The 27,782-nt window shown below is 42.1% G+C and overlaps 1 protein-coding gene across 1 annotated transcript in view; it reads left to right on the forward strand.

Moving 5' to 3' along the window:
• The window catches only part of rims4 (regulating synaptic membrane exocytosis 4), an 83,439-nt gene extending 55,946 nt beyond the window's left edge, over positions 1-27,493 (forward strand). Inside the window, exons 4-7 of the mRNA XM_049599746.1 lie at positions 5,244-5,356; positions 12,891-12,992; positions 16,371-16,510; positions 25,931-27,493. Coding sequence (XP_049455703.1) covers positions 5,244-5,356; positions 12,891-12,992; positions 16,371-16,510; positions 25,931-26,149 — 574 coding nt within the window. The 3' untranslated portion in view covers positions 26,150-27,493. The remainder of the gene's footprint in view (positions 1-5,243; positions 5,357-12,890; positions 12,993-16,370; positions 16,511-25,930) is intronic.
• The last annotated feature ends 289 nt before the right edge of the window (positions 27,494-27,782 follow it).

A 27,782-nucleotide genomic window follows, 5' to 3' on the forward strand; every position in this document is an offset into this window, starting at 1 on the left:
AAATATCATCCTCTTGGTTTGAAAATGCCAACTTGAAGCACAACACAGGGTGTGTTTAGTCTAGAATAATGTAACCAACCAATACCACAATCTTTGAAAAGAAAACAGAAGAAAAGAAAAGAGCTAAGAGATATAACGTAACATAACGTAACGTAACGCAACGCAACGTAACGCAACAAAGGAGCATTTAACTACAGTGGCTGGCGCAAAAACACTTAAACATGAATGGCCCATTCAAGAGCCAGTGTTTGGTTTGTCTGTTCTGGGCTACTGTAGAAACATGACGGTGCAACATGGCGATCCCCGTAGACAAAGACTTGCTCTTTACATAGATATAAACGGCTCATTCTCAGGTAACAAAAACATTCTTGTTTTCTGATGATTATACGTAACTAATGGACTCTAGTGATGTATGCGATATGTTGACGTAAAGAGGCCGAGCTCTTGAATATCTTTGGAGGTGATCTCCGTTTATTCCTGACAGCAAGCGGTAAAAACAAAGTCCTCCATCAAATACGAGCATATAACTCAAGGGCCTACACAAATTAAATGACACGGGAATATGTTAGCATAGAATGAACACTAAAATACAGAAATTACTATGAGAGCAATGTCACTTACCTCTACCACGGAGCACAACAGCAAACAGAAGAGAGATAAGGCAGGAGATGCCCCTTTATAGATGGGGCACCCCGAAAGGTGAACGAAGGGGGACAGAAATTGAATATCAAACGTTCCACATATTGACTATGGAGGTCTAAGCATGTCAGGTAATAACAACTGAAACTCTGTCTTAATCGTATGATGTATTTATTTACAAGTCTGACTGCATTTTTTAAAATTGTATAATCAATCAATCAATCAATCAATCAACTTTTTTATTTAGACTCCAGGTCCATTAAAAAAGACAGACAAACATACAATATTTAAAAAAGACAATCTGCTGGCCTTTTTAAACTTAATCCACAAGGACGCAGTATAAAAAGGGGTACAGTAAGCCCTGAAAAGACTCACTTTAACCTTCTCTGAACACCAGGAAAATCTTCTGGTCAACAAATTTGCCTGCATATATAAAATATGACGCTGTCTATTCATATCATCATCATCCGTCATATCATCAGTGATGATGTGTCCCAGATATTTAGTTTTAGAGCAAGCAGGGAGCACTTGTCCTGACAGGTGAACAGATGGAAAAATGAGGTCCTTATTTCCTTTTGCTCTGCAAATCATAACAGAACTCTTCTTAGCGTTATAATTCACATCAAATTTTACACCATAAATCTTGCAAAATAAACTTTAGTTTGTATTCACTGACTAAGAACTGTATGATGTTAATGCACATTTATACAATGTAGTGCCGTAAGTTACTGTTAGTCCTGGTATTATTGTACAATAGGCCTAGCATGAGATTAGACTTTTAGGTTTTCTTGTTTCAGGTGCTTTCTCTAACAGCAGCACAAACAAAGCTGATCCAGTTCATGTCTCCATGTCACATGCTGACGTTGGAACACCTGAATGAAGCATTAATTCTTCACCTTCATTCACTTACCTGATTTAAATTTACAACACATAAATAAACACTCAGGAAATAAATCATAAAAACTTAATAATATAGGCAACTTGATTATTTGTAACGTTTTCAGTGTGTCATCAGTCACCAGCCATCAGCGCACGGTTTACATTGAGCGTCATATTTCTGTGAAACTGCTGTGTAATCCCCAGATGTGCCTCACACACACCAATATTATAATCTACAGCTCAGGATTTTATCACCCAGTAATACCCACTCGGCTAATGTTGCTTGACTTATTGCATGTCAGCACTCTTTGCACACACACACACACACACACACACACACACACACACACACACAGGATTTAGCTCATTATAACGTCTCTCAATCTAATATGTTGATTTATTAATTCCATGTATAATTTACGCATTGCAGCACACACAAGCTTTAAGGGCACACAGACATTTAAATAGTCAGAAACACTAAAAACACACAATGGCACAAACAAAAATAAATAAAATGACACGTCAGGAGTATAAATTTATATCAGCTATTAAAGTGACCTGCGATACGCTCATGTTTGCTAACGTCTGCATAAAGGCCTAATCTAGGCTAAGTGATTTTGTGTGTTAATCACACTGGAGAGAGACTGCCTTGTAAATTATTTTGTGAGGACTGCTGTGTTGCAAGACGGAAGTTAATGTTAAATGTGAGCCTGTATGCCTTTGTGTGACTTTGTTGGAACAATCTAGTAAATTTTTTAATACCTTTTTCCTTCATTTAACAATGAAGACAAAGCTGTTGGGTAATTTAGGTCGCAGTCCTTGTGGAAGGACTGCAGTATAAAGAATAATACACCTGTTCCCTTAAATGTGCAGCTAAAGTACTCTCATCAGAGCAGGGATGAATAAAGATTGTGCAGCCGTAAACTAGAATGAAATATGAAAGTAGAGACAAGGGGGGAGAGGAATGAAGGTTAAAGAGATGAAGAGGAGGAAAAGGGAGGAAGGAAGAAGAGGGCTGCCATAGTAATTTATAAACAGACTCCCCAGAGTCAGACTATGTGGTTTTAATAATCGGAGCACATTCAGAGGTCCTGGATGTTTGGAGATGTATTGACAACTTGCAGGGCTTGTTAGTTCACTCTTGGGCTGGGAAGCTATGCTAGCTGCGAAGCTAGCTGGATTGCTAAGTATGAAAAATGGTGACTCAGCGGATGGAGACTGTGACTAAAGCTGCCACTAGCCGGCTATTAAAGCCAACATTCTTCCTCCCTTCACTATTGCGAGTTACCATTTTCAAAATCCCCTTTGCAACAGAAAACAATAACCTCCAAGCTTACAACCTACACACTGAAAATGGAACGACTTGAGAGAGTTTCTTCAATTTTGGCACACGTTCATTTAGACTAAAGAATGAACTGATTCCATTTTGGTGGTCAAAGGTCACTGTGACCTTGTGTCCATCTCAGTCTTGTGAATGCAATATCTCAAGAACACGCTCATGGAATTTCTTCAAATTTGGCACAAACGTCCACTTGGACTCAAAGAGGAAGTGATTAAAATTTGGTAGTCAAAGGCAGGGTTGGAAATAGATATAGATAACCATTGTTTTTCTGGCTGGTGAGTGAAACAGATCTAGCATCCACATGCATATTTTACCAGCATTTGACTTGTGGCTGGTGCTAATTTCCAACCCCGGTCAAAGATCAAGGTCACTGCAACTTTGCGTCTGTCTCAACTTGGTGAACACAGTGTCTCAAGAGAGCCTTGAGGGTATTTTCTCAGATGTGGCACAAACCTTCACTTATGCTGTCTTCACGCCAAACGTGATTTGAATTTTTTGCGCCACATTACTCATGTTTTTGAAGTTTTGAATATTTTGTGTTGACTTGTGTCATATGTGTGTAAAAATCCTGAATCAATGAGTCAATGTGGTGCGAATCCATTGCTGCAGTTCAGATTTTTCAACTCTCAAGAATAAGTGTATGACACAAAATTACACTACTCGCTTCATCAATCAATCAGTCGCATATTTCACTCACATCCATGGCGTCCATCACGTCAGGCGACAGAAATTTGCATCTTTACATTGACTTTACATGTATTTCACTCGCACAAATTGTTTTATTCTCACCTCATGTGAACACAACATTAGACGCAACGATGAACTGATTGTGGTCAAAGGTCGTCGTGACGTCACCAAGGTTTTCGGTCATAACTCAAGAATTCATGCGCTACTTATATGGCATAAATGTCTAAAAGAATAAATTGCTAATATGATGACATTTTACATCCAGAAGGCGAGACATTTGGTCAGATACTGAATTGGTGACTCTCATGTTGGGTGTCCATCTTGAATCTGTGGTGATTTCATAGATTCTTTGTGCTGCCAGGGTGAAGATGTGTGTGTAGCATCCTCATTTAAGAAGCTGTCGCTTCTTTGTATCCATATTTGAAGCATTGTCAACTGTATGAGTCTGGACAGACATGGATGTAAACTGTGACTCCAGCGTGACTGGTTCACAGAGACATACAACAGTGAGGGGGTGAATCTAGTTTCCCCTATGGTAGAATTATAACGTGTGCTTCCAGACCTTTCTCTTGCACTGTGGAGATAGGTCTGCCTACTTGAGATGAACAATAACTTAATACAGTTATTGTATTTGCACCATTGGCTCCTGTCTCATGAGTTTCGTGCCTCTGTTGCAGAGCAGGTGTCACAACCACCATGCACCTCTAGCAATGAAGAACACTTCAGTTGATTAGCCTTGTGGACTCCAGGGCCGTGGGCCAAACCTGAACGTAATGTTCTGGCATTGGTTGTTGTGTTTGTAAAGAAAACAGCGTACATCCGGTCCAACTCCACATTAACCTGTTTCCTCTCTTCGTGGCTGTTGACCAGCCAAAGTCCAGGACCTGCAGCCAACTGTTTATTTTTAGGCACAGAAGATGCAGATACAGCTGAATTTTTAGCTTCAACCACTTCCTGGGGGACTGGTTTAGCGGTGTTAGGTGAGCTAGCAGTAAATGCACGCTTTCTTTTGTGTGGTGATCAAATTGGATGGTCTAGGTCCGTAGAGAGAAAATAGCCATCTCATTCTATGTCCAACACTCAGCAACTCATACTAAAACAATCTAAATACATAAAAAGCACTACGAGTAAGAGGAAAAATATGTATTTCTCGATATGGGTGAACTGTCCCTTTAAATAGAAAGCTCCTCACAGGAAGCAGTGCTCTGAGTGTAAACAGTAATCTACCAGGAGTGGGCTCGTACACATGTGGAGCATCACAGATTGATGGTATACATCAACATGCATCAGAACATGTTAGGGTGGATTTGTCCTTCCACTGAACACACACAAACACACACACACACAGTTGTAGTGTACCTGGCACTCTGCCACCAAAGCACTCTGAGCTGATTTCTTTGCATACACACACAAAATAAGGACATCGGGGGTCAAACTCTGAAACCAGCAGTCTGAGTTTAATTTCAGGGAGCCAATTTGAGAGTTGGGAGATTACCTAAGTCGAAATAGGAGCGATCACTTCCTGTTTTCTTTCCTCTTTATCCCTCCAGACTGTTTTTGTCTCTTCGCTCTGTGTCTCCTCTCCTGCAGTCTTTCATCATCTTCCAGTCTCTGACTCACTGTCTAATTGAAGTACAATGAGAACTGCCTGCTCAGGTTTAACCATCTTTGTCTGCCTCCTTCACTCTCTCTGCAGCCTAAACTACAGCGGCATGTGTCTGGCGTCGGACGCACAGTTCAGCGACTTCCTGGATGGGATGGGACCTGCCCAGTTTGTTGGGAGACAGACGCTGGCGACAACATCCATGGGTGAGAGAGGACGTATTTGGGTCACAGCCATTTTGCAAAGCTTTTTCCTGCAATGAGCCACCGCAGCCTCTCAGCAGTTTATATATGTTAATGAAGATGGCTAAGGCAAGACTATAAACTTTAAAGTTCTGTATGTAACCTTCAGACAGTCCATGCTGTTATTGATTCCTCTCTCTGAAGCCATTAAATAAGCTGCAGTCAGCATCCTGTTGCTTGCAAGAGAGCAACTGTGCATCGGTCAAAATAGTGAATGAACAGCTTATATATGTATCAATCAATTCAAATATTTAATTGTGATTAATTGTATGATTGTCCATAGTTAACTCAAGATTAATCGCAAATTAATCACACATTTTTATCTGTTCTAAATGTACCTGTAAATCTGTCCAGAATATTCTCCAGAATAACCTCACAGGTACAACAACAGATGGACATATTGACCTGAATGTAACTTTACTTAGTCACACTAAAACAATGTAGTGTCCAACCTTATTCTTTTAAATGTTAACTAAACATCCCCTGTTTTTTTTTAAGCAGCTCGAAGTACATTCAAAAGACTTTCTTTATCCATTTCTGCTCATGGAGGTTTGTTTCTGTTTGCCATCCACATCCTTATTGCTGCATCATAAAATGTCAACAAAGTAAAAGTTAAAATTAAACAGCCGAAACTAAAATCAAGATAATAAATTGGAATTTAAATCAATAAGATAGCAATAAAATAGAAAGACAGCTCAGATAAACTCAAGATACGCTTGGCGATAGAAGTATGTCTAAGAAGAAACTTAAATGAAGCCAGTGACCCAGACAGCTGTATATCCTTGAGCAGGTTGAAAAAGCCCCTTTGGTCTTTAGTCTGGACTCTGGAACAAGCAGAAGACCTCTGCCCGAGGATCTCAAACTACACAAAGGTTCATAGGGGACTAAAGGCCTTTGCACACTGAGGGCCGAATTCACAAAAGAATTGAGTGGCTTTTGCGGCCCCTAAACCGGTAAAAATGGAGCAAACAGATACCGTCTAATTCACAAAGCATGTGCAGAGGGTGAAATGCTCCACTAACTGCGCTGCCAAGCAGACTGTGTCTCGGTGCTCCGGTGTTATTTGCACGTATTTAAATGAGGTAATATGCATATATTTGGCGCAAAAATTGCCCCTTTCTATGCAAATGAGCCTCATTGATAAACAACGTCTAATTCACTAACACCGGCGCTAATAGCCACACGCAGTTTGAGTGAAGTAAACAACGTCTTTAGAAAGCTGGTGCAAACCGGGCGCTCCTCTGTGGAAGCCTCTCGCCCAGACTTTCCAGTGATCGTCTGTTAAACCAGTCTGTAAATAATATGTTGACATTATTATTATAATCATTATTACTTTAATGGCATCCGAAGATACTGATGCATTGAACAGGTGACAGTCTGCGGTCGTTTTCAAAACGCACTTCTGTCACGCACTTCAAAAGCAACTTTCAATAATTTATTTTATGAAACGGGGGAAACAAACGTGAACAAAAATGGTTCCATAATTCATATTAAATTCAAAAGATAACGAAAAAAACAGCTACAAGTGAGAGGGAATAGTGATAAAGTGGTCAAACTTGGTCAAATCCACAGCCTCAACCCATCCGACACTGTTAGACTGACTCACCAGCAGACATCACTACATGAGGGTTTACAGTATTCAGTACTTTGCCAAACACTTAGCATGCCATGCCATGAGGCTAATTGCAATCAGGAGCAAATCAGGGGCAAACTGCACTCAGCTGCCAAACTTTGTGGGCGTGTTTGCGCTGGTATATCATTAGCGCAATATCCTTTGTGAATAGGATGTTAAGACGGAGCAAACTGTGGGTGCAAGTGAAGTGCAATTCAAGGTGCTATCAGCGGCCGCAGTTCATTCTTTGTGAATTCGGCCCTGAGTCTGATTTTATTGTCCATAATAGTTGCACATCTAAAACTAAATACGACATCACAGTGTGTCAGTCATGTCTGCACACCGTTCCATTCAATTAAATTCCTTCTATTGTCATTGTAAATGAACCCCGCACCTGTAAAAAACAGACTCAGTGCGCAAAAGCCTTAACCTGTGTAACAGCAGCAACAGAAAGTTTTCTGACAGCAGTGCTGGATCAGACAGTCCCCGCGATGCTGGGCACTCAGCCTTGCACTGGCTTAAGTTGAGTTGCTACAGGGCGCTAAAGTGGAGGTCCATCTCCACTGGGCTGTGGCTGCAAAATGTAATGTGATGTGCTAACCTTAGCTAACTGTTAGCGTTATAACGTAGCTGAAGAGAAACAAGGCATTCAGGAGCACACATGACATCACATCCAGAGGATTTTCCCAGAAAGTTCCAGTGGATTCCTTTACAGAGAAGTTGTTGCACAGGCTGCCTGTAGGCTGAAGTCAGGGAAGGTTTCAGTTTTTAAGTTATGTTACAACCTGTTCACCCATTGGCAATAAAAAATGATTAATATGTGTAAAAAGTTACATAAGTAGCTTTAATCTGTTCCTCTTTACTTTCTTATCTTCAAGTTGAGACTGAAAATTATTCATACTTGAGGGTCACAGCAATCACCCCTATTTTGTAAAAAGCCCCTGAAACTCTCTCCATAAAAAATGGGTCTAAAAACTGAAAAGAAAAAACTTATTTCCTCATAAAACTGAACCAAGTGACTACTGAAAACATTTCACATTGGCAAAAAAAGTGCCTCATGAATCAGAGCTGTGTTCTACTGCAGTTTTTTTTCCCCATCATCCTCTGCACTTATCCAGGCTGTATATATTGGATATATTGTATGCAGCCTGTCCTCCGCAGCAGTGATCTACTGTAAGTGGGTCAGTTTCCTCGCTGGCAGCCAGACAGTGTCCTTGGCCCAACAACAGTGACACTGACTGGACCAGCTCCACTCCAAACCTGCTGTCCAGTCCAACATTATATAATGTCAGAGAACTCAGAATAAATAACTTGGCCGTCATCCGTGTTGTGTCACTTTCAAAGGAATGCATTTGTGATTTTGGGGATATGTAGCTGAAAACACTTCTCCAGTGTGACTTCCAGAGAGTGAAAAGTTCCACTTTCTTTACCTGCTGCCTGCTCACTTTGTGGTTTGGTGCCGATAGTGAGTTTATCAGAGCTGATTTGCTAAAAACACTGGTCTGCTGCAGCTAGAAGCAAGTTTGAATCATGCGGTAAAGAAGCCATGAAACAAAAACAGTGAGCTAAAACAGGCTAAAAGGCTAACAGCTATTCAATTCTAAGATCGTAATATGTAGCTTAGATTAAGGAGACTGGCGGTGAGAAACACAATACTTGTGCAGCAGACCCTACACCATAGCCTAAATTATGTCAGCCTACACATGTGGCTTATACCGTTGCAAGCATTTAAACCTGTATGTCTGTGTCACACTGCAGTTACACCTCCAAAACACTAGTTGGCGGCGGGGTTTCAGACAATTTCAAACACAAGTGCACAAATCAGCATCACTATAACTCGCAGCATTCACAGACAAACACTTGTCTTTATCTGGACACATTTTCCCCACAAATACAACATGCTAATGTTATTAGCACCAGCCTATGGCATTTTTCATTGTATAAATTAGCCTAGGGGCTAGCGGACTTCTCCTCTACTCATATAAAGCCAGGGACAACAGCAATATTTAACAAAGGTAATGTTACATAATTCAACTCTATTACAACTCACAAGGTTCACTGACAAAACAACTGTCTTATACTAAACATGTTTTCCAAACAAATACAACATGCTAACGTTATTAGCACAAACCTATGGCATTTTTCATTGTATAAATTAGCCTAGCGACTAGCAGGGAATTCCTCTGCTCATATAAAGCCAGGATAAATCACACACAAGGCTTAAAATGCTATTTTTGTGGAGGCTTTATTGTCTTCACAATTTATTGTTTCTTATCTGTGAAATTAAAGTAAATAAAAGCTTTGTTTCCACTGAGGGAAATGGTTTCAGCTTGCAAAAAAAGACAGGAGGTCTGCATTGCCGTGACATGTATTTACATTTCTGGGGAGGTGCATGTCAGCAGTTGAAAAACAAAGAAACCTACTCTTTACTATTTTTCTATACACTTTTAAAAAGTCTCTGCAGTCTGCGAAAAACAATTTACAAGACCTGACTTGTGTTAAATGCACTGATGAGGTGCAGACGACAGAGTTTAGTTCAGAACACGAGTCAGAGCTCTTTATAGCAAGTTGTCCTGGATGCACCGTGAGTAAGCAGGCAAGGTGTGCACTTGCTGCTTCTTTTGTCACCAGAGCAGAGAGGCATGCTCCTTCTGTCGCCTCTCTAAGTGCAGATGTAGGATGTACTGTCTGTTTGAACAAAAATGTACAGCAAACAAGCCAGCAAGAGGCAGAAAACCCTGCACTCATTCTTTACATCAAACCATGTAAGTTGAGTTACGCAGTTCTTGATAACAGTTAGCTGACATTAAAAGATGACCTCTTTTCCTTGTCATCAGGTGTTTTTGGTTATTTGGTTTGGTTCCTTAGCTGCGATGGAGGGGGCGCCGTTGAATAGGAGAGAATATTTCAATAAATCATTCAAAAAAATTGGATTACTCCACAACAATCTGTCCCCACACTTCTACCATCTGTTTATGAGGAGGTGCACATTCACGACATACAGTCATGAGCATAACTGACACCCCTAAAGTTACCACATTGGCCTACCTGTTCTGCTCCATGTATGCGCAAGTTTCACACCACAGAGCTTCATGTCCGCCTGTTGGGACTCGGCTGATAAAAAGATAATAAGTTTAGAGATATTAGACGTCTGAATATTATAGCCCACAGCAGGTGATATTTCTCTGTCAGGTCCAACAGAGGATGATACTGGACTGTGACCTGCATGAAGACCCTGAGGCAGCTTTTTCCTATTTACTACTCAGCTGTGTGAGCGGCACTGCCGAAATATGCCAATAAAAATCATGACATCTAAAAATAAACCTCTCGATAGATTTGCAAGTCATGATGGTGGTAACACAGTGAACAGAATATTAACTTAGCGTTGAGTTTGTCTTTGTTGTGCATTTTATTTTTGCTAAGATCACTGTAATATTTAAACTCCAAATTCACTCAGAATAAGGCATTACGATGATGACGTAAAACAGGTGTTTGATGTCACAAATACTGATCATTTCAAGATACAGTCATCACAGCAGGCTCAATAAACACTTCTGTCAGACAAATACAAACAGTTATAACTCCCCCATGAAGCGTTATCATAATCCACAGATCCATATTATCCAGACTGAATCTCATTTCACACAGCTTCGTTTTCCTCTCTCACACTGCTAATAGTCCAGACGATCTAAATCCAGTGAAATGTTTAGTCCAAACACGTTATTACATCCATAGATATCCACAAAGTGCCGTTGCATTGTTTCAAACATTCATATTACTCCACATATGATCCATAATTTCTCCTGTTCTACATGTAAACAAACATCTCATGTATCTTAAAATGGAGGCGAGCTCCTGGCCTTTCCATTGACACCTCATTTGAGCCAATAGGAGCTTCCATTGCTATTGCTGCGGCCTTGTTAGCCAACCAGAGCCTGAGCTAAAGGGACACATTTCCTGTAGTTTAGAGGTATTTATAGAGCCAGCGATCGGCCCACCTCACCTGAGACTTATGGGTCTTGTAGTCAATGACACTCTGAAGATCCACAGCAGTTTTTAACCCCTTAGTGTCATCACAGACTGTTATAAATGTACAGAAATGATAAACAAACAGCTCCTATGCTGCCTTAAAAAACAGTCTTTCTCATCAATTTTGATTTTCTAGAAGTGTTTTTAAATACAGTAAGCTCCTAAATAGACTTTTCTGTCTGTGTTGATAAGTTTTTCATTCACTTTTTACCCTCTTTTTTGAAAAGCACCTTGAAAAAACCTTAGAAAAATGTGTAAAATGTTTTGTATGTATTTTTTGTGATATTGTTATCTACTTTGAATTTGGGCCACGTGAGGCTTCATGATAAGGTCACATTGGCCTCTAGTTTCGCAGACCGGGCACCTGCGCTTCGGCAACTGGGTGTAGCCAGGCAGATTTTGCAAGTTTGGCACGCCGTGCGCCTGACGCAGTTACTCCTCTTTCCCACCTCCGTCCCTCCTACCTGTGCAAGTCGGAAAGAGGGAGGAGAGAAGGCGGGGACTGGGTTTTACACACATCACACCAATCAAATGAGTCCCTCTCCTCGCCCTTAAATGTGCTGTGCGATGGCGTAATGAGTTTACTCAATTCGCCATGGCAGAAGAGAGCAGCAGCATCAGACAGCCAAACTTCTCCCAGGAGGAAACTAATGTTTTGGTCCGGGAGGTCTGCTCACAGTGTCCGAATATACAGAACTGCGAGCAGACCTCCACGGGCTGATGATGCAAAGGTAGCCTGGGAGGAGGTCACCACAATTGTAAATCAATGTTGCGTTTCTCTCATGCGTGCGCGCTCTCTCTTTCTCTCTTGCAGGCTCACTCTGTTTCTTTTCTTTTGCCTTTTCTAAGATGACAGATGCTGAATATATACTCCCTATCTGATGCTGTGGCTGTTTGTGGTTGGCTGAGAGGGGTGTGAACTCATCAGTTTGCAGCTGTGTTAATCAAATCAGGTTGGGTTTCCATTACGCGTGCCAAATGTGCCAAACAGTGCCAATCCCCTTTGATCTGACATCAGATGTGACGGGACAGTCAATATAGAGATACATTTATGTGCTGATTGCAGATAGTTGCATTGAATAGTGGTTTTGTGGCTATTTATTGCATCGTTAATGTGCCTGATATTCTGGAAACCTGCCTGTGAGGTTTTGGTGACGTGTGTGCACTGTCCACCGGTCAGCCAAACTTCGGCTTACACTGGCTGCGCTCTGCCTGCGCTGACAGTAGACCTGGTTTCAGCTGGCGAGCTTTTAGCGCACCTTCGGCGAAGCCTTTTGGCACAAAACTGTCACTGTGCCAAGCTGGATCTGTCGACACCTCCCCCTGCTGCGCCGCCACACCCATCACAGCACACCTCGGTCTGCCAAACTACCAAACTGAGCGCGCCTCGGGTTGCGCTGCTTGAAACTGGCTCTGCGCGGGGTTCGCCACCCTGTGCCGCGCCGGGAAACTAGAGCCCATTGTGTTTTACAGCTAATAAATTCCTGTTCTAGTCATCTGTAGAATCTTTTTCCAAGAAAATACTCAGGCAAACATAAAAAAAAACTTTATTTCAGTGTGTTGAACTTATGTAACTCAATGACAGAAGCACTTATAGTGACTCTTAACAACTAAATGTGTTATTACCTTATTGGGTCACAATGCCACCCGATGTAAACCATGTAGTTTGTTAGAAATACATCTTTGTTTCCATGTTCTGTCCTCCCTGTGTATTCATGTTAACTGGTGCAAACTTTTTTGCTTCCTCACAAAATTCAATCATCATAGAAAAGCCAGAATTTTGAATAAGTTCATCGAGGATACACACATTCTCTCCATCCTCATTATTAAAGTGCACCTGTGTTTTCATCCATCCAGGTGACATAGAGATCGGTCTGATGGAGAGGAACGGGGGTCTGGAGGTGGAGGTCGTCCAGGCAAGAGGACTCACCATGAAACCGGGCTCAAAGGGACCTCCAGGTACGTTTTAATCTGGAACTTTTTCCATTAAAAGAATTGCAAAAGACTGCAGTGTCTTTAAACACTGAGGCAAATAACATCCGCTCCACACAAACAGAACAGCCTGCGGCGATATATATCCTCCAAAAACACAGTTGTGGTCCTTGAAGATATGAAAGATGCATGAGTGAAGAGGAGGAAATGGTGTTTTCAGTGTTCAGGGAGTTAACACACAGAGCAGAGGAAGGTGATCTGCTAAATAAGTAACATCTACATCTGCTAATGCTGTAGTGAAACATGCCGCATATTTGCTGCTCTTTAGCATCCGTGTGGTATGAAAACACACCTGCATGGCGTTTGGTGTGTTTTAAAAACTCTCTTTAATCAATCAGATACCAATCAGAAAATGGTTTACCAACTTTAATACCATCAGATGGGAAACAGATCAGCAGAGACAGAATACTCTGTGTCACAGAGCTCTGGGCGTTGCAAGAATTTAAGAAGCAATGGGGTCATGAGTCCAGAAGTTTGTGCTCTAGAAAAGGATCAGCACTCAGTGAATAACCTCCTAAGCCCTATGATAAGCTATTATGGCTTAACTATACAGACCAGTGAGCAGTGATAACTAGCATGTCTTTGGGGTCATCAGGTGGGAACCTCCTTTCACCAGTGTTTCGTCTAGTTGGTCCCACGACACCTCCAGGAGGCTAGACAGTGATCTCTAGCATCCCAGAGACACTCCCCTAATGCCAGGTCTCACTGCTCCCCTCCCTGCACCAACCCAGTGACCTCCTTTACCTTACTTACACATGGCTTTCTCAGCCCAAACAGCACTGCCACCTTCAACAAACCCAGGCTCCGTACATGCGAGCTCCAGGTAGTGACAGTGCTGATACTACCTTTCCTACCACATTCATCATACTCTATTTCACACGCTACATAGCAAAGCTCCAATATAAGCTAAAGTTAAAGGAGATAGAGAAGATAAACTCGCCACCTTCAACAAACCCAGGCTCCGTTTATGCGAGCTCCAGATAGAGACAGTGCTGATACTACCTTTCTTAGCACATTCACCATACCCTATTTCACACGCTACATAGCATAACTCTATTATAAGCTAAAGTTAAAGGAGATAGATGAACTCACAGGATCAGCAAACACACTCACCTTGCAGCATGGTCTCAAACAAAAGGGATTCATATAGGCCACTCCCACACTTAAATAACCTTCCTCTTCCTGGATTTAAAAATCAAAGCAACCACAGTCATATTGTTCAGTGTTTCCACTTTAATAGCATGTTGGTTTTTCTGACACAGCCTTTGTGTTTGTAATAGAAGTCAAATGTAAACTCCTCCACAGGTCGGTTGTAGAGGTGAGGCGTTGAACCTCTCACAGTCCCAGAAACACTGCTGACATTAGTGTCCTCCATGTTCCCTACAGCCCCTGTCACAGGTGCAATAGATATTCAGTAACTCATTTTCTGTACTTGAAAACTACAGCTCACTCTAAGGATTTTCAGCTTCACGCACCATTACACCTGAAATACATCAAACTGTGCTCAGAGATCTGTTAACATCAGTTGGCTGGCCAGCAATAAACCACCGGAGCACTAAATTGATCAAGCGAACAATCAGCTAGTTAATGAATCAGATGAGTTAATCTTTTTCTGTTGTATCAGTGATTACGCTGGTCACAGGAAACAGAAACAGGACTGGCACGACGTCAACACGACTCTGCTGTTGCTTTATTTTGCAGCAAGTTGTATTGTGTAACAACAAACTATTAACTCTGATTGTAGTCCCCCTCTGTGGTTGCATAATATTAAACCAGCCATTGATCCTAATTGCGTAACAAAATAGCGTCAGCGAAAAAGGAAAAACAAAAAAAACATATGAGAGAGAGATGAAAGAGGAGAGGATGAAAAACAGAGCAAAGCACAAACAAGAGTCAGAGAAGAGAGAAACACGAGGAGAGTGAATGAATGAAAAACATAACAGACAGAGAGGTGGAAGGAACTCTATATATGGTAAAAAGACAAAGGACCTTGATCCATATTTTGGTGTGCCAGGGTCTAATCTTTAATCTTGTCATCTAACATACAGGACAAAAAGCTTTGGAGTGTGTGTGTGTCCGTGTGTGTGTCAGTCAGTCAGAGTCAGATGTCTAGCCTCTAATATTGTTTTGACTTGTGTTACTCAGCAACAGAGTCTCATTTTAAGGCACAGAATCCTAACCGATAACCTACAAGACTGCTGTTCAGTCAGAAAATGAAAATAAAAAAACAATTCTTCTCATTCTCGAAAATACTTTCTCCATGCTGCAGATCTGGTGCTGACAGCAATTCTTTACATTTGTTTGCAAGCATGTGAGTGGAGCAGAGTGGAACATGGTGGACCGTGCAGGGTTTATGTTTGTCTCCAATCACTTCTGTCACCAAAGGTGCTGGTTCCTTCCTCATTTGAGCGAAACGGAGGAGGAGAAACGGTGCATAAGGTCACAGATGCTATTATACTTTTTATTTTACGTTATCTGTGTGCTTGGTAACATATTTTGTTTTGATTTATTCTTGCACTGGAAACTAGCTGTTAGAGCGGCTGCCAATAATGCGTTAACATTAGGGTTATTTTTTGTCCATTTCTCACCGTGTATCACCTGCATCAACACCGCATCCATAGGGCTGCCATTGTTGTTTAGAGGAGTAAGGTAATTGGTTTAGAGGGCTGTGTGACGTCAGAAAGCGTAACTGGGAGTACAACAATCTGGTACGAATTCACGGGTGGTAAGTTACGGGTTTGACTGCCGTTCCAGTGCACTTTCACGGATAGAAGGTTGTAAAAACACGGGTTACAGGTTGCCTGGAACACGCTATAAGTCAAATTTCTCAAAGTCGAACTAACACCCAGATAATGCGATTGGGGGTCAAATTCCTCCTGCATGTATACAGTCAGTCAGACCCAAACTGGCCAAAGTGCTCTTTGCATGCTCTACAGTGTCTGCCCCAGGCTTTGACCCTGAAGTCGAAAGCATTAAATATGTTTGTACAGAGCTGTAAAGTTGTCCACCATGGTACCAGTTTGCTGCTAGCTAACTGTAGCTAACTTGTGTGTTGATTGATTGGTCTGTGATGTAATAGGTCAACTGGGAAAGGTCCAATACTAATATGCTGAAAGGAGGCACATCGTCACCTATTGTAGCAGAGCCAGACATACTTTGGTCAGTAAGTCCACCTCCTGTGCTTGTATACTGGGACAAAGACAGTAGTCCAATTAAATGGCCCAAGGACAGAGTCACGGGGAGTTAAAAGAGGTCACTCTCTTAAAACTCCATTTTGAAAACAGAAAACTCTGAAGGGGTTAACACTGAGCTGAGGTTTACCTTTTCTGTCTGCTGTCGTTTCAGCCGCCTACATCAAAGTTTACCTCCTGGAGAACGGCATCTGTGTGGCCAAGAAGAAGACCAAGTCAGTGAGGAAGTCTCTGGATCCTCTCTACAACCAGGTCCTGGTCTTCTCTGAAAGCCCACAGGGGAAAGTGGTGCAGGTGAGACACACCATCATGTCCCACTGACTCACAACCAACAGGTCGACAAAACCATCCACAGATAGTTAATGCATAGCTCCAATCACATATCAGTCGCACCATTAAGGGGAAGAATTTCATCATGATCGTGCGGGTTGATGAATGTAAGTCAGAAATCGCTCCCGGCCATCTTTTCGTGACTGTCAGGAAAAGTTGCGTAGGTGTGGAGGACACACAGCAGAAGAAGAGCTTGACATTTACAGTGAGAATCTGACCCGAGGGACCGGGGGGCCATTTGAGCTGATTTTGTTCTTGCAGTTGTTTGAGCTTCAGCTGCTCTCAGGATCAAAAATGTCACAGAAGACAGACTGAGAGAGACTGATCATTACAGCTGATTCAGAGCTCTCTCACCTTGATCCGTCTTCACACTTTGTATTCTTTGTCTTTCCTTCATCTTCCACCCTTATTCCCCTTTCTCTTTTCTATTCTGTTTTTCTCACTGCTTCTCTATCTCAACTCAATCATCAGAATAAACGTTGGCATTGTACATTTCTGCAAACTACAGATACGTTACATTTGTACGATGTTATGTAGCAGAGTCGTCCAAAATTGATGTTTGGTCAGTGACTGCCAGTGTCAGACATCGACAAAACAAGCCATCTTTTCACATCCGCATGATACTGGCCAATTGCCGATATTGTTTAACAGTGCCCGGCAGTGTCAGGGGAAAACGCGACAGGACAACAATGTAAGTAGAGTGGGTGGAAGGGGGTGGTGGATGGAACCAACAACCACAGACTTTTACTCAAGAGACCTGTTCTTTTTTCCTAAACCCAACCACATGTGTGTGTGGTGGCCAAACGTAACCATGTGCATTTGTTGTTGAAGGTAAAAAAACGTTGATTCGCGGTGTTGTACCAACGTGGTACCCTGGAAATCCAGAGTTCTCGCGAGAGCACAATTTGAATTTGCTCAGCGAGCCACTCTGACAATCAGTAATGATGCTCATTACCTATGCCCATGAAACCGAGCTGCACCAATCACATCGGTGTATCTGATATAGGCGGGCCAGAGGCGAGCTAAACAGATGACGACAGCGCTGCGACGTCGAAGTCCGGAATCAGTCAGCAAACATTGCAAGATGGCTACGGATGAACACCAGTTGTTTGAAACGGCTTTGGCCGCTACAATGAACGAGTTAGACTTGGCTTTTTCTCTAAAAGAGGAACAGAAGACGGCGCTCAAGTCTTTCCTTTGCAAGAAGAACGTTTTTGCTGTTTTGCCGACCGGATACAGCAAGAGTGTAATCTACCAGTTAGCTCCGCTGGTAGCACTCTGGATACGTCACCCTGTGTATTGTTCTGATTGGTCGTAGTGTTATCCCATTGTGTGTAGTGATATTTTCAAATGCATGCTTGGTGCCGCCCCATTTTCATTACTCATGGCCAGACCCTAAATCTTTCTAGATTTGGGTCTGGATTTCCAGGCTACCGACGTGGTGCATTTATTTTAAAAGAGACTGTGTGCAAACTGTACATTTCTTGTTTCAGGCAAAACACACAGCGTCCCTGAACATCAACAGCCAACACACCCAGGGTACCTTGCACGTCATATGTCGATGTGGAAAGTCCATGACCAAACGATATGCGACGAGGTCGGAGTGAGAATGTGTTGGTGGTTAGTTTTAGGCACAAAACCAATTGGTTAAGGGTGAGAAAATATGTTGTCTTGGTTTAAAATACCCAGTTTTGGTGGCACGATCACGGCAGGAAACACAGCGATGTCTTGGTAAAAAAACACCCGCTCTTCATGGCACCATCTCCGTTGGAAACACAGCAACAGGTCGCCAAAAAACAATCAGTTTTGTTGTTTATTGGTCTCAAACAGCAACCTGAAGGGGTCTGCAGCTTGGCAGGCGTCTTGCCTCGGTGTCACACCGTCTCCCATCCCCACTGCAGGTGACAAAGTCAGCTCATGTACAACGTCATTTTATGAAACTTTCCTCCTTTTTTACTCAATATCGTCTTAATTTTTGTCTGTCTTTACCTGCCTTCAAACCTTAAACCCAGTTGCCAGAAAAAATGTATGTTGAGAATTTACATTTCAGCATCGCTGTGTTGACAGTCTGGTTAGGTCTAGGCAAAGAAATGACTTGGTGATGGTTAGGAAAACATCATGTTCTGGCTTAAAACGCCAGCATTTGGTAGCTCAAAAGCTGCCATGCAAGAGGAGCCACAAACATCAGTGGACTCGCCTTGATACACCATCCACCTTCCTTTACAACCCATATACTTCCCATATCCATAAATCCCACACTACATCACTTTAGGAGCATTTATATGATACAGATGAAATGTGTAAATGTAACATATTGGGCTTCTTGTCTCCCTCCATCATTTTCTACTTTCTCTTTTTCCTCCATTCTTCATGTTATTCCATTGTCTCGTTATTTATTTTCTTTCCTTATATGTTGTTATCTTTCTTTCTTTCTGTGATGGTTAAATGAATCATAACACCAACATGCACACATCTATGTTATCAGCTGTATCATGTATGTCAGGTCTGCCGCCCTCGCCGATCATCAGGTGGAAGCTGTGCTGTGTTTTCAGTGCAGAGGCCTGCAGCTCTGCCTCAGGCTGCTCCGCTGCTCCTGTCGCCGTGTAATTAGCCACTAAACGCCTCCCTCTTAATTATCTGCTGTCTGTGCCGCTGTCCTCCGAGTTTCATCAAACTCATTCACACTGGATAATGAAAATCGCTGAAATCAGCAGCGCTTTTCAATTTGTCACTTCCTGATTTAGCAAAGCAGAGCGCTGCCTGAGAGCACGCCGAAAACTCATTCAGAATCTTCCCTCAGCCGACTCGATTCAGTCTTTGCAAAGCATGTCGTGTGAGAGAAACATCTTCATACACATCACGTGATTTCATACACCTTTATTTAAATGTCAAACATCTTTTTTAAAGAGTATAGATTTACTGTGGATGTGAAAGATTTAGGCTGCAGGCTCAACTTTGATCTTCATACAGTTAATGTTCAGTCACTATTTCTCCTCCGCAAATTGCACTTAAGATAACAGCTGTAGACAAAAAAATTACAACATTTAATCACACTATATACAAATATTATAAAAGGTTGAGTCATTTTTCAAGCAAATACGTCAAACATTTGCTGATTTCAAACTCTAAACGTGATAATTTGCTTTTTCTTTGTTGTTTATGTTGGTACATAAAGAGTCTTTGGCTTTTAGACTCTTAGTTGGACTAAAGGAGCAATTTGAAGACGTTACTTTAGACCCTGGGAAATTGTGACGAGCATTAATCACTTTTTTTTCCTTTCTTTTTTTTAAGTTTAGGAGCCAAATGATTAATCACTTTATTGTGAAAATGAACTAACCACTGCACCACTGTTAAATAATAGTTGCAGACTTATGAAACAACAATTGCGTCACCACTGGTTCTTTGATGTCGTTATGGTGTGTCTGGGACTTAATGCTGATTTATTGATCAACGTCATTTATTGCGCCTTCATTAGTCCGGGTGACGCTAGTTTGTAACATCCAGGGAATGAGGTGCGTTTGTCTGGTGTGAAGACGACAAAAGTAATGAGCAAGGAGAGCATTTAAATCAAAGATGAAGGCCCTTTCCAATATCACAGAGGCTGTGTGTGTGTGTGTGTGTGGTAAGCAGAGGTCAGGTCAGTGAGTTTTTAAAGGTTGCAGGTTTGAACCCCAGTGTGCTCAGTGATGCTCCCTGAGGCTGCTCTGCTGCTGTCACTTTATAATGAGCAGCTAAACGCCTCCTTTCTAATTATCGGCTGTCCGTCTTCCTCCGCTCCTCCGCTCTGCACTCGCTGGCACCGTCCCCCGTTCATCTCAATCTCTGTCCTATCTCATCCTCTCTGACGACGGGCATGTAATCTTTTGTTTTCTTTTGTTTTCCAGTGTGTGTTTGGTTTGTGTTGTCTGGAGTTAGTGCAAACTAAATGTCGGCTTAGATCTTATGAAGATCTCTATCAGACTGCTGTTTAAACATCTACTGTCGGCTTTATTCATATAGGTAATGACCATCGCTGCATAGTTAAGAACATAATGAAGATTAGAGTGTAAACAATCAGTGTCGTCCAACAGCAGAAAAAATAATAACAGCTGATTACTTTTGGAATTTAACTGAAAAAAGTTGCAGAATCAGGGTTTATTGTATTTATTTATTTTTTTTTTAAATCTTTCCCGTTCCCCTCATTCTTTATTTTTCTGTCTCTTCTAAGCAGGACGAATTTCTGGTCTCAGAGTTGTGAGTGTCTCAGATAGAGACAAGCAGAGCATTTAAAGTACTCTCACTATCTGATTCTACACTTCAGGGCTCCGTCACACCAGCATTTAAAAGAGCAGAAAACAGACTGAAATCAAAACAATTAAATTGAATAGAATTGCTCCCCGAGGTGAGATAAATCTGTGCAGTGTTTTGTGTATAGTTTAGGGTTGCCCACTGAAAGTCGGAGATTGGAATCATCATTCAGAGACACCTCAGTTGATTGAGTCATTGTGCTGTGCAGGGTGTTTCTGGGGATGTTTTGGTTCCTGCATTTTGCTGCAGAGTGAGTACTTCACCAAACTCTTTGGTACTGACAGCTGCGGACAGGATGCAGCGGCACAAAGGGGGAGAAGCTTTCCACCGTAAGACTCTGAGATGACATTATCTTCTCTCTTCTGCTCACAAGTGGTCAATTTACAGCTCACAGCAACTAAACACGACACCGTCTGTGGCTTTTGTTTGATATTTATGTTGTAAAACGTTGCACATTTCCGTTAACATAGTTGGCTTGTTTACTATATTTCCGGAATGCTGTTGTCACACTGAACGTCTTGTTGAGCCCTGTTCAAACTTAAAAAACTATGTGAAAATAAAACCCTGAATCGTGGAATATTTGTTTTGAGACAACCCATCTGATTCGGCCAACATAATTCGGGTACAGCCCTAGTATAGCTCACAGCCCAATCGCCAGAAGAACATTTAGGCATTGTACATTCCTGCAAACCACAGAAAAGTAACATTTGTTCCTTTCATGTATCAGTGCTTCTAAAATGATGTAGTATATGAGCTGACTCTGTCAGCAAGGGGTGGAGGGGATTGTGGATGGCGTGACACCAAGGTGAGACAACTGCTGAGCTACAGACCACTGTTCAAGACCAACAAACAACAAAACAGGTTGTTTTTTAGCAACCCCTCACTGTTTTCAGTGGCTTATTAGACACCAGATGTGGGTGTTATATAGCAACCTGTTGCTGTGTCTCTGGTAGAAACACAGTAACCGGTTGCTGTGTCTCTACCAGAGACAGTGCCCTGGAAAGCGGTTGTGTTTTACTGAGACATTGCTGCTTTTCCAGTCGAGATTGTGCCACTAAAATCTGGTATTTTAGGCCAAAATATGACCTGTGTGACCATAACCAAGTGGCTGTTGTGCCTAAACCTAATAACACATTATTCTCAGCGTTGTTGAAACTTAACGTTTCAACATATCCTCTGCATAATAATTTACATATATCCTTGATTTTCAGAAACTTACAATGCCAACATTTATTCAAGCATTTCGGCTGCAGTTCAACTTTGGTGAACTAAGACGCCTGAATTTCTGTCATTGACCAACTTTCCTTCACCTCCATTGCCAGCCTTAAACCAAACAACTTTTAAGATATTTCACTGTCACAAGCAATTTCCAATGTCAGAATAAAAAATATGAGAGTTTTACATAGGTTGGTGTGTGCTCTTATGTTGTAAGGTGGTCATAAACCTTAGTCCCAACTGTCTTAAAGGGAAATTTCGGTTTATTTCAACCTGTCTCCTATCGTCCTAAATTTGTTTCAAGTGACTAGTGACATGAAAATAATAGTTAGCATGTTAGCCGTTAGCCTAGATACAGCCGGGGCGCATAGTAGCGTCAGACCTGTTAAAACGTAAGTGAACGGGCAACCTTCAAGTGCAAAGTTAGTCCACTAAACAAGCTTTTTTTTCCACAAAGACTGCCTCATATTGTTAGGATAAATGTCAGAGAACATATAGAACATAACATATACATGTATTCTGGCTCAAATAAATAAGGGCAGCCATCTAACTCTGCAAAATCAAATTCCTCCTCCACAAAGTCGAAGTCTGGCAAAAAGTCAGCCATTATTCTATAAATCTTTCATAAAATAAATGAATGAACCTTTCAGGCTACTGTCCGGTTCTGCCTTCCAGCTGTTGCTGCTTGTTCTCACGATATTTCAGCTGCGCTTTGGAAAGCAGAGCTAAATGGTAAACAAACATGGCAGCACACCAGTAAGGTAAGACAACACGTTTACATGTCGTTTTCTATATGTTCTCTGACATTTATCCTAACGATATGAGGCGGTCTTTGTGGAAAAAAAAGCTTGTTTAAGTCAGTCTTTTTCTCATCTTGACGTTCCAATAAAATCAAACGTATCTAATGTAATTGTTAGTTTTTAGTCTTGACTCGGGTAAAACAAATACAAATACTGAAGTTCAGCGATGTGAACATTGTCAACAACCAATAGCTGCGCTCTCTCCAGCACCAAACAGGAAGCAGCTAACCAGTTAGAGAGTAAACATGGAAGGGTCTCCGGAGAAGCACAAAAATGTGAACCGGTCTTGGTTTTCTTGTTCTATGGAAAAGGAGGAGAAACTGGTGGAGTTGTGGAGTGAACTAGAGTCATAGTGTTTAATTGGACATGTATCTGATCCACCAACCAGCTCTTACTTTAGTGAGATTTTTCAATTTTCTCACAGGTTCGCCTCTCATTCCCACAGTCCCTGCCCACTAAAATAGTGCAGCTAACCAATAGAGGCTATTGACACAAATACTGTCAGCGTATGACACTTTCCATCTTGTATTTCTAGGGTTGTCTGTTTTTAAAGACACGTGAGGAATTGTTAACATGTCGCATTTCTTAAAGGAAGTTTGGCGTAATATTTGATGAGAAATAATCTCAAAAGCAATCTAGTCGTAGTCGTGCAAATAGTGACCCTGCAAGATCCCCAGTCTTTTAGTGTTGAATAAAAACTCATTGTCTTTAGATGTGAGAGGGTGTCGACTTTAGTTTTTTAAAAGTCTTCTCACAGTCTTCTGGTGTTTGGTAGACCGAAGGTGCCAAACAACATAAAGCAGCTTCACACTGAAAAGTACACTAAACTACTTTTGACCATGTTGTGTATTTTGCAGAAATGTCAAAATGAATTTCGCTGCCCCACTTTCTGAGCTCTTACTTTTCCCTTCAATTCAAGTTCATCCATCCATCGTCTGTATCCACTTATCCTCACTTCAGTGCAACATGCTGGGTTTTGTTTTGTTAAATCCCTTTTTGTCTTTCCATCAGCACCTGCACCGTGTGTGTATTTGTGTGTGTGTGTGTGTGTGTGTGTGTTTCTGTGTGTGTTTCACTTTCTAGAAAGTAGACCAGAGGAGGATCTAGGACACTGTATTTTTCATCTCCCATACTAAACACTCAGCCAGTTTCTCTCCTTCTCCCACTGTGTCTCTCGTGTAGTTGTGGTGTTTGAGGTCAGGACCTTGTTTGGAGAGCCGATCGCTGGCAGACAGAAAGAGATATAGATTCTCCTTCTGTAAAGATGGAGGGAATAGATTGAAGCAGATTTGGCCACAGAGTCTCCGTGGAAATCTCTCTCTCAAACGCACACACAAAACAAATTGGTATGCTGGTATGCTCTGACACACAAGACCGCCACACGAGTGGACACGCACAGACGGGTATTGATTATTTTGTCCGCCGCTTGACAAGATGTGGGGTCGTTTGAGATGAGCCCTGATGTTATCAGGATGTCAAGAGACAGAGGACACCTAACATACAAACACACGCAGATGTCCAAGCACAGACCACCATCGTCTCCCCCTCACACACGCCATCCCTCTTCATTTCCTTTAATTGAAACCTCAGCGTGCTCCGTGCTGCTGTAACACAGAAACTGTCAAGATCCAGTTTTGCCTCAGAACAGATTTCCAGACCATCTGGATTAATGCTAATTAACCCCGCCCTCTTAACCTTATCACTTTGTCAATTAATCTTCCTGGTGCTTCGTTACCCCCGCAGGGTGCTTTATGTGCACAATTCAAGGGCCTCTGGAGACATGTTTAGGCTCTAAATCCCTTGAAATAAATTGAATTATCTTCAGTGGGCTGGAAACACTTAGAAGATACACCTGAAGACAGAACTCTGCTGATTGATATCTATTCAAGATAAAGTGACCGTCAGTCAGAACCTGTTCGGCAGGCTACCCGACACCCTGTTGCGCACCAGATGTGGACCATAGGTCGCAAGTTGAGTATCACTGTCCTAAACAAACACAGTGAACACAGTAAACATTTTACATGCTAAACATCAACATGCTAGCATGTCATTAAAAGCATGTTGGCACGCTGATGTGAGCGTTTAGCCTCACAGAGTCACTGCCAGGGCTGTAGACTTGTTCTATAATATCCACCTGCAGCTTGATTAGTCTTTTCTCGGTTATGATTAGAAAGCTCAAAACAACTGGTTAGAGATTATAGATGCATTGAAATTTTTAATATTGAAGATTCCTCCAGCTCTTCCCTTTCTGTCCTTAGCCCCTCCCACCAGACGACCATGAGCATACGTATGCGCTTTATACAACAACCCAGTGTTGTCCCTCCATCTCACTCCCCACTAAAGTGGACGGCCTCCACTGGAGCTCAGGTCTGTAGCAGTGGGGACTGAGGTGGAGCACACACTGTGATTCATGGCTCTAGCTAACGTTACTACATAAACGTGAACTTGAAGCCCCAGCTGTGCGCCTTTGGCTCTGGTTAGCAGAAGGCTAAATGATGAGCAACATTTTCTCCCCATCTCTTTTTAAGAAATTCATCTTCCTTTTCTGGAGTTGCTTTGTAGTGTAGGTGTTGTTGTAAATGCAGGAATAGCAACTTTCTCTGCAGGATTCTCCGTCACTGAATCAGACTTTTACCATCTGAAGGGACGTGCACATCTCAGTTTGTACAACAGCCAATAGGAACATCATGTCTCTGAACTGACCTGTGATTGGCCAAAGTCTCCCATCAGTCTAGTCTAGTTTTCTCTCAGTCCACTTGAATTACAATATGCTCAAAGATTTTTATGGGATTTTTGCCCAATACGCTCAAATAAAACTGCCTACCCCAGCTTTCACCAAAACCATGATCGTTCCCTAATCTTAACCATTGTGAAGCTGAGTGTGGGTCTGGACCCCCAGGTTGGGAACCAGCGCTGTAAACTTTGTGTAAGAGCTATGAATTCTGACACCTCTGTTTTCTTGATGGTTTTGGATTAAAGCTGAAAGAAAGCGTTTTTTATTATCTGAAATGATGCAAAAATGCTTTGGAAATTCAGTATGAATTTTTCTTCCTGATTTATATCTCGTCATCCTCCTCCGTAGGTGATCGTTTGGGGCAACTACGGACGGATGGACCGCAAATGCTTCATGGGCGTAGCTCGAATCCTATTGGAGGAGCTGGACCTCAGCACAATGGTGATTGGCTGGTACAAGCTCTTCCCTACCTCCTCCATGGTGGACCCAACGATGGCGCCGCTCATCCGCCACTCCTCCCAGATGTCCCTGGAGAGCACCATCGGGCCCTGTTGTGAGCGATCCTAAGACTCAAGACAAATCTAAAGTTTTGTTGTTGCGACTCCATTTCTGTCTCAACCAAATCCTAAGACACATTTTTATACACCCTGTAGTCCTGCGCCCGGGTCAGCCAGGCCGCACTGCTCCTGGAGCAGGTAGGTGTTAAGTATCTTGCTCAAGGGCACTTTGACAGGTCCAACCACACTTGGGACTGAACCACTCCACTGATTGGGAAATGACTTCACTAACTTGTAGGTCATTTTGGCACTCATTGGAAATGTACTGTAATTCTTTTGATATTGTATCAGACTGTTTCCTGAGACTCACGGGAAGCACATTTCTTTTGTTGTTGCAACCGAGTGCCCCTCAGACTCACAGGAAAACGCTGAGATCTCTTTGATGAGAAAACAAAAACCTACTTAATGAGGATACTTCAAAGGAGGGCTCGGTTGCTGACATTGATCACATCCTATTGGGACCACGATACACTGCGGGCTCAGCTTCGCTTCAGCTACGCGCCTTCACAGCCTACATTCTCATTCCCAGGACTGCTTGTTGTCTTTCTGCGTCCTCATTAAGGGGCCGGATGGCTCCTGAGTGTTATCTGTCCATCCACGAGTCCGGAGAGAAAGCGAGACGGCCCTCAGACTGTTTGAGACACCAGCCTCCAATTTTGCAGGAGCATGGGGACAGCAGATTGTTGGTGATTGGATTGGGCTTTTTAAAAAGAATTACATATATAGCTTTATAGCTATATAACTTATTTGTTGTATCCAACCAAGTCGTATCTTGGTTTCGAACACTGACTTTGTTTTTGTTATTTTTCTGTCACACATTGGGCCCTTCAATGTTCAGTTAATTTGGTACTATGTGTGTGTGAGTGGAGGTATGAATGAAAGTCCTTTTCATCCTGTGGAAGGTTCGAGATCTCTACTTGATCTTAGGGATCCAGAGTCATGCTGGGTTTTTATCCTACCAGTTCCTTAGGACTGCGGTCAATTACATTTACTTGCAGTGCTGCAGGTATCTTGGGTGGGTTAAAGGGGAACCTGGACCCTATTTCCCATGTTTTTTGTGTCTAAGTTATTTGCAGGAACAACGGTTTTTGAAATTGGTGTAGTATTGAGTGAAAGTGCAGCGCTGTCTCTCAATACTGGACAATATTTTGCTCCCATGATTCACTTTGACACAAGTACAATGGAAAATAGGATCCAGGTTGAAAAATACTGGAGTTTCCCTTTAATATAGTTTGAAATAAAAACAGGCAGGTTCTGAGTTCCCAAAGATCATGTATGCCCCAAGAGCCTGTAAATTTTCATTACAAGTAATCCCCACATCGGCTGATTTCACTGGTTAGTTTGTCACGGAAGGCGCTTAGAAAAAGCTTTTAGAAAAAGTGATCTAAGACCCTGTTTTACCTGGTTGTTTCTTGAATCCGTAGCAAATCAATTGCATCCAAAATAGAGATTAAATTCACCCAAGGCGCATCATCATGATCAGTTTTAAATCTGATTGCCTGAAACACCTCAGGAGGTACTTCTGTTCTGCCAGATGGGGAAAAAGTGTGAAAAGTATTTGTTGTGTGTCAACCAGAATTCTTTCTGGTGCATGCGTGGCCACTGAAGATGCAACCCAAAGTGGGAACAATGGCAGACACAGA

This window comes from Epinephelus fuscoguttatus, linkage group LG1 (genome assembly GCF_011397635.1).
Source record: "Epinephelus fuscoguttatus linkage group LG1, E.fuscoguttatus.final_Chr_v1".
Taxonomy (NCBI): Eukaryota; Metazoa; Chordata; class Actinopteri; order Perciformes; family Serranidae; genus Epinephelus; species Epinephelus fuscoguttatus.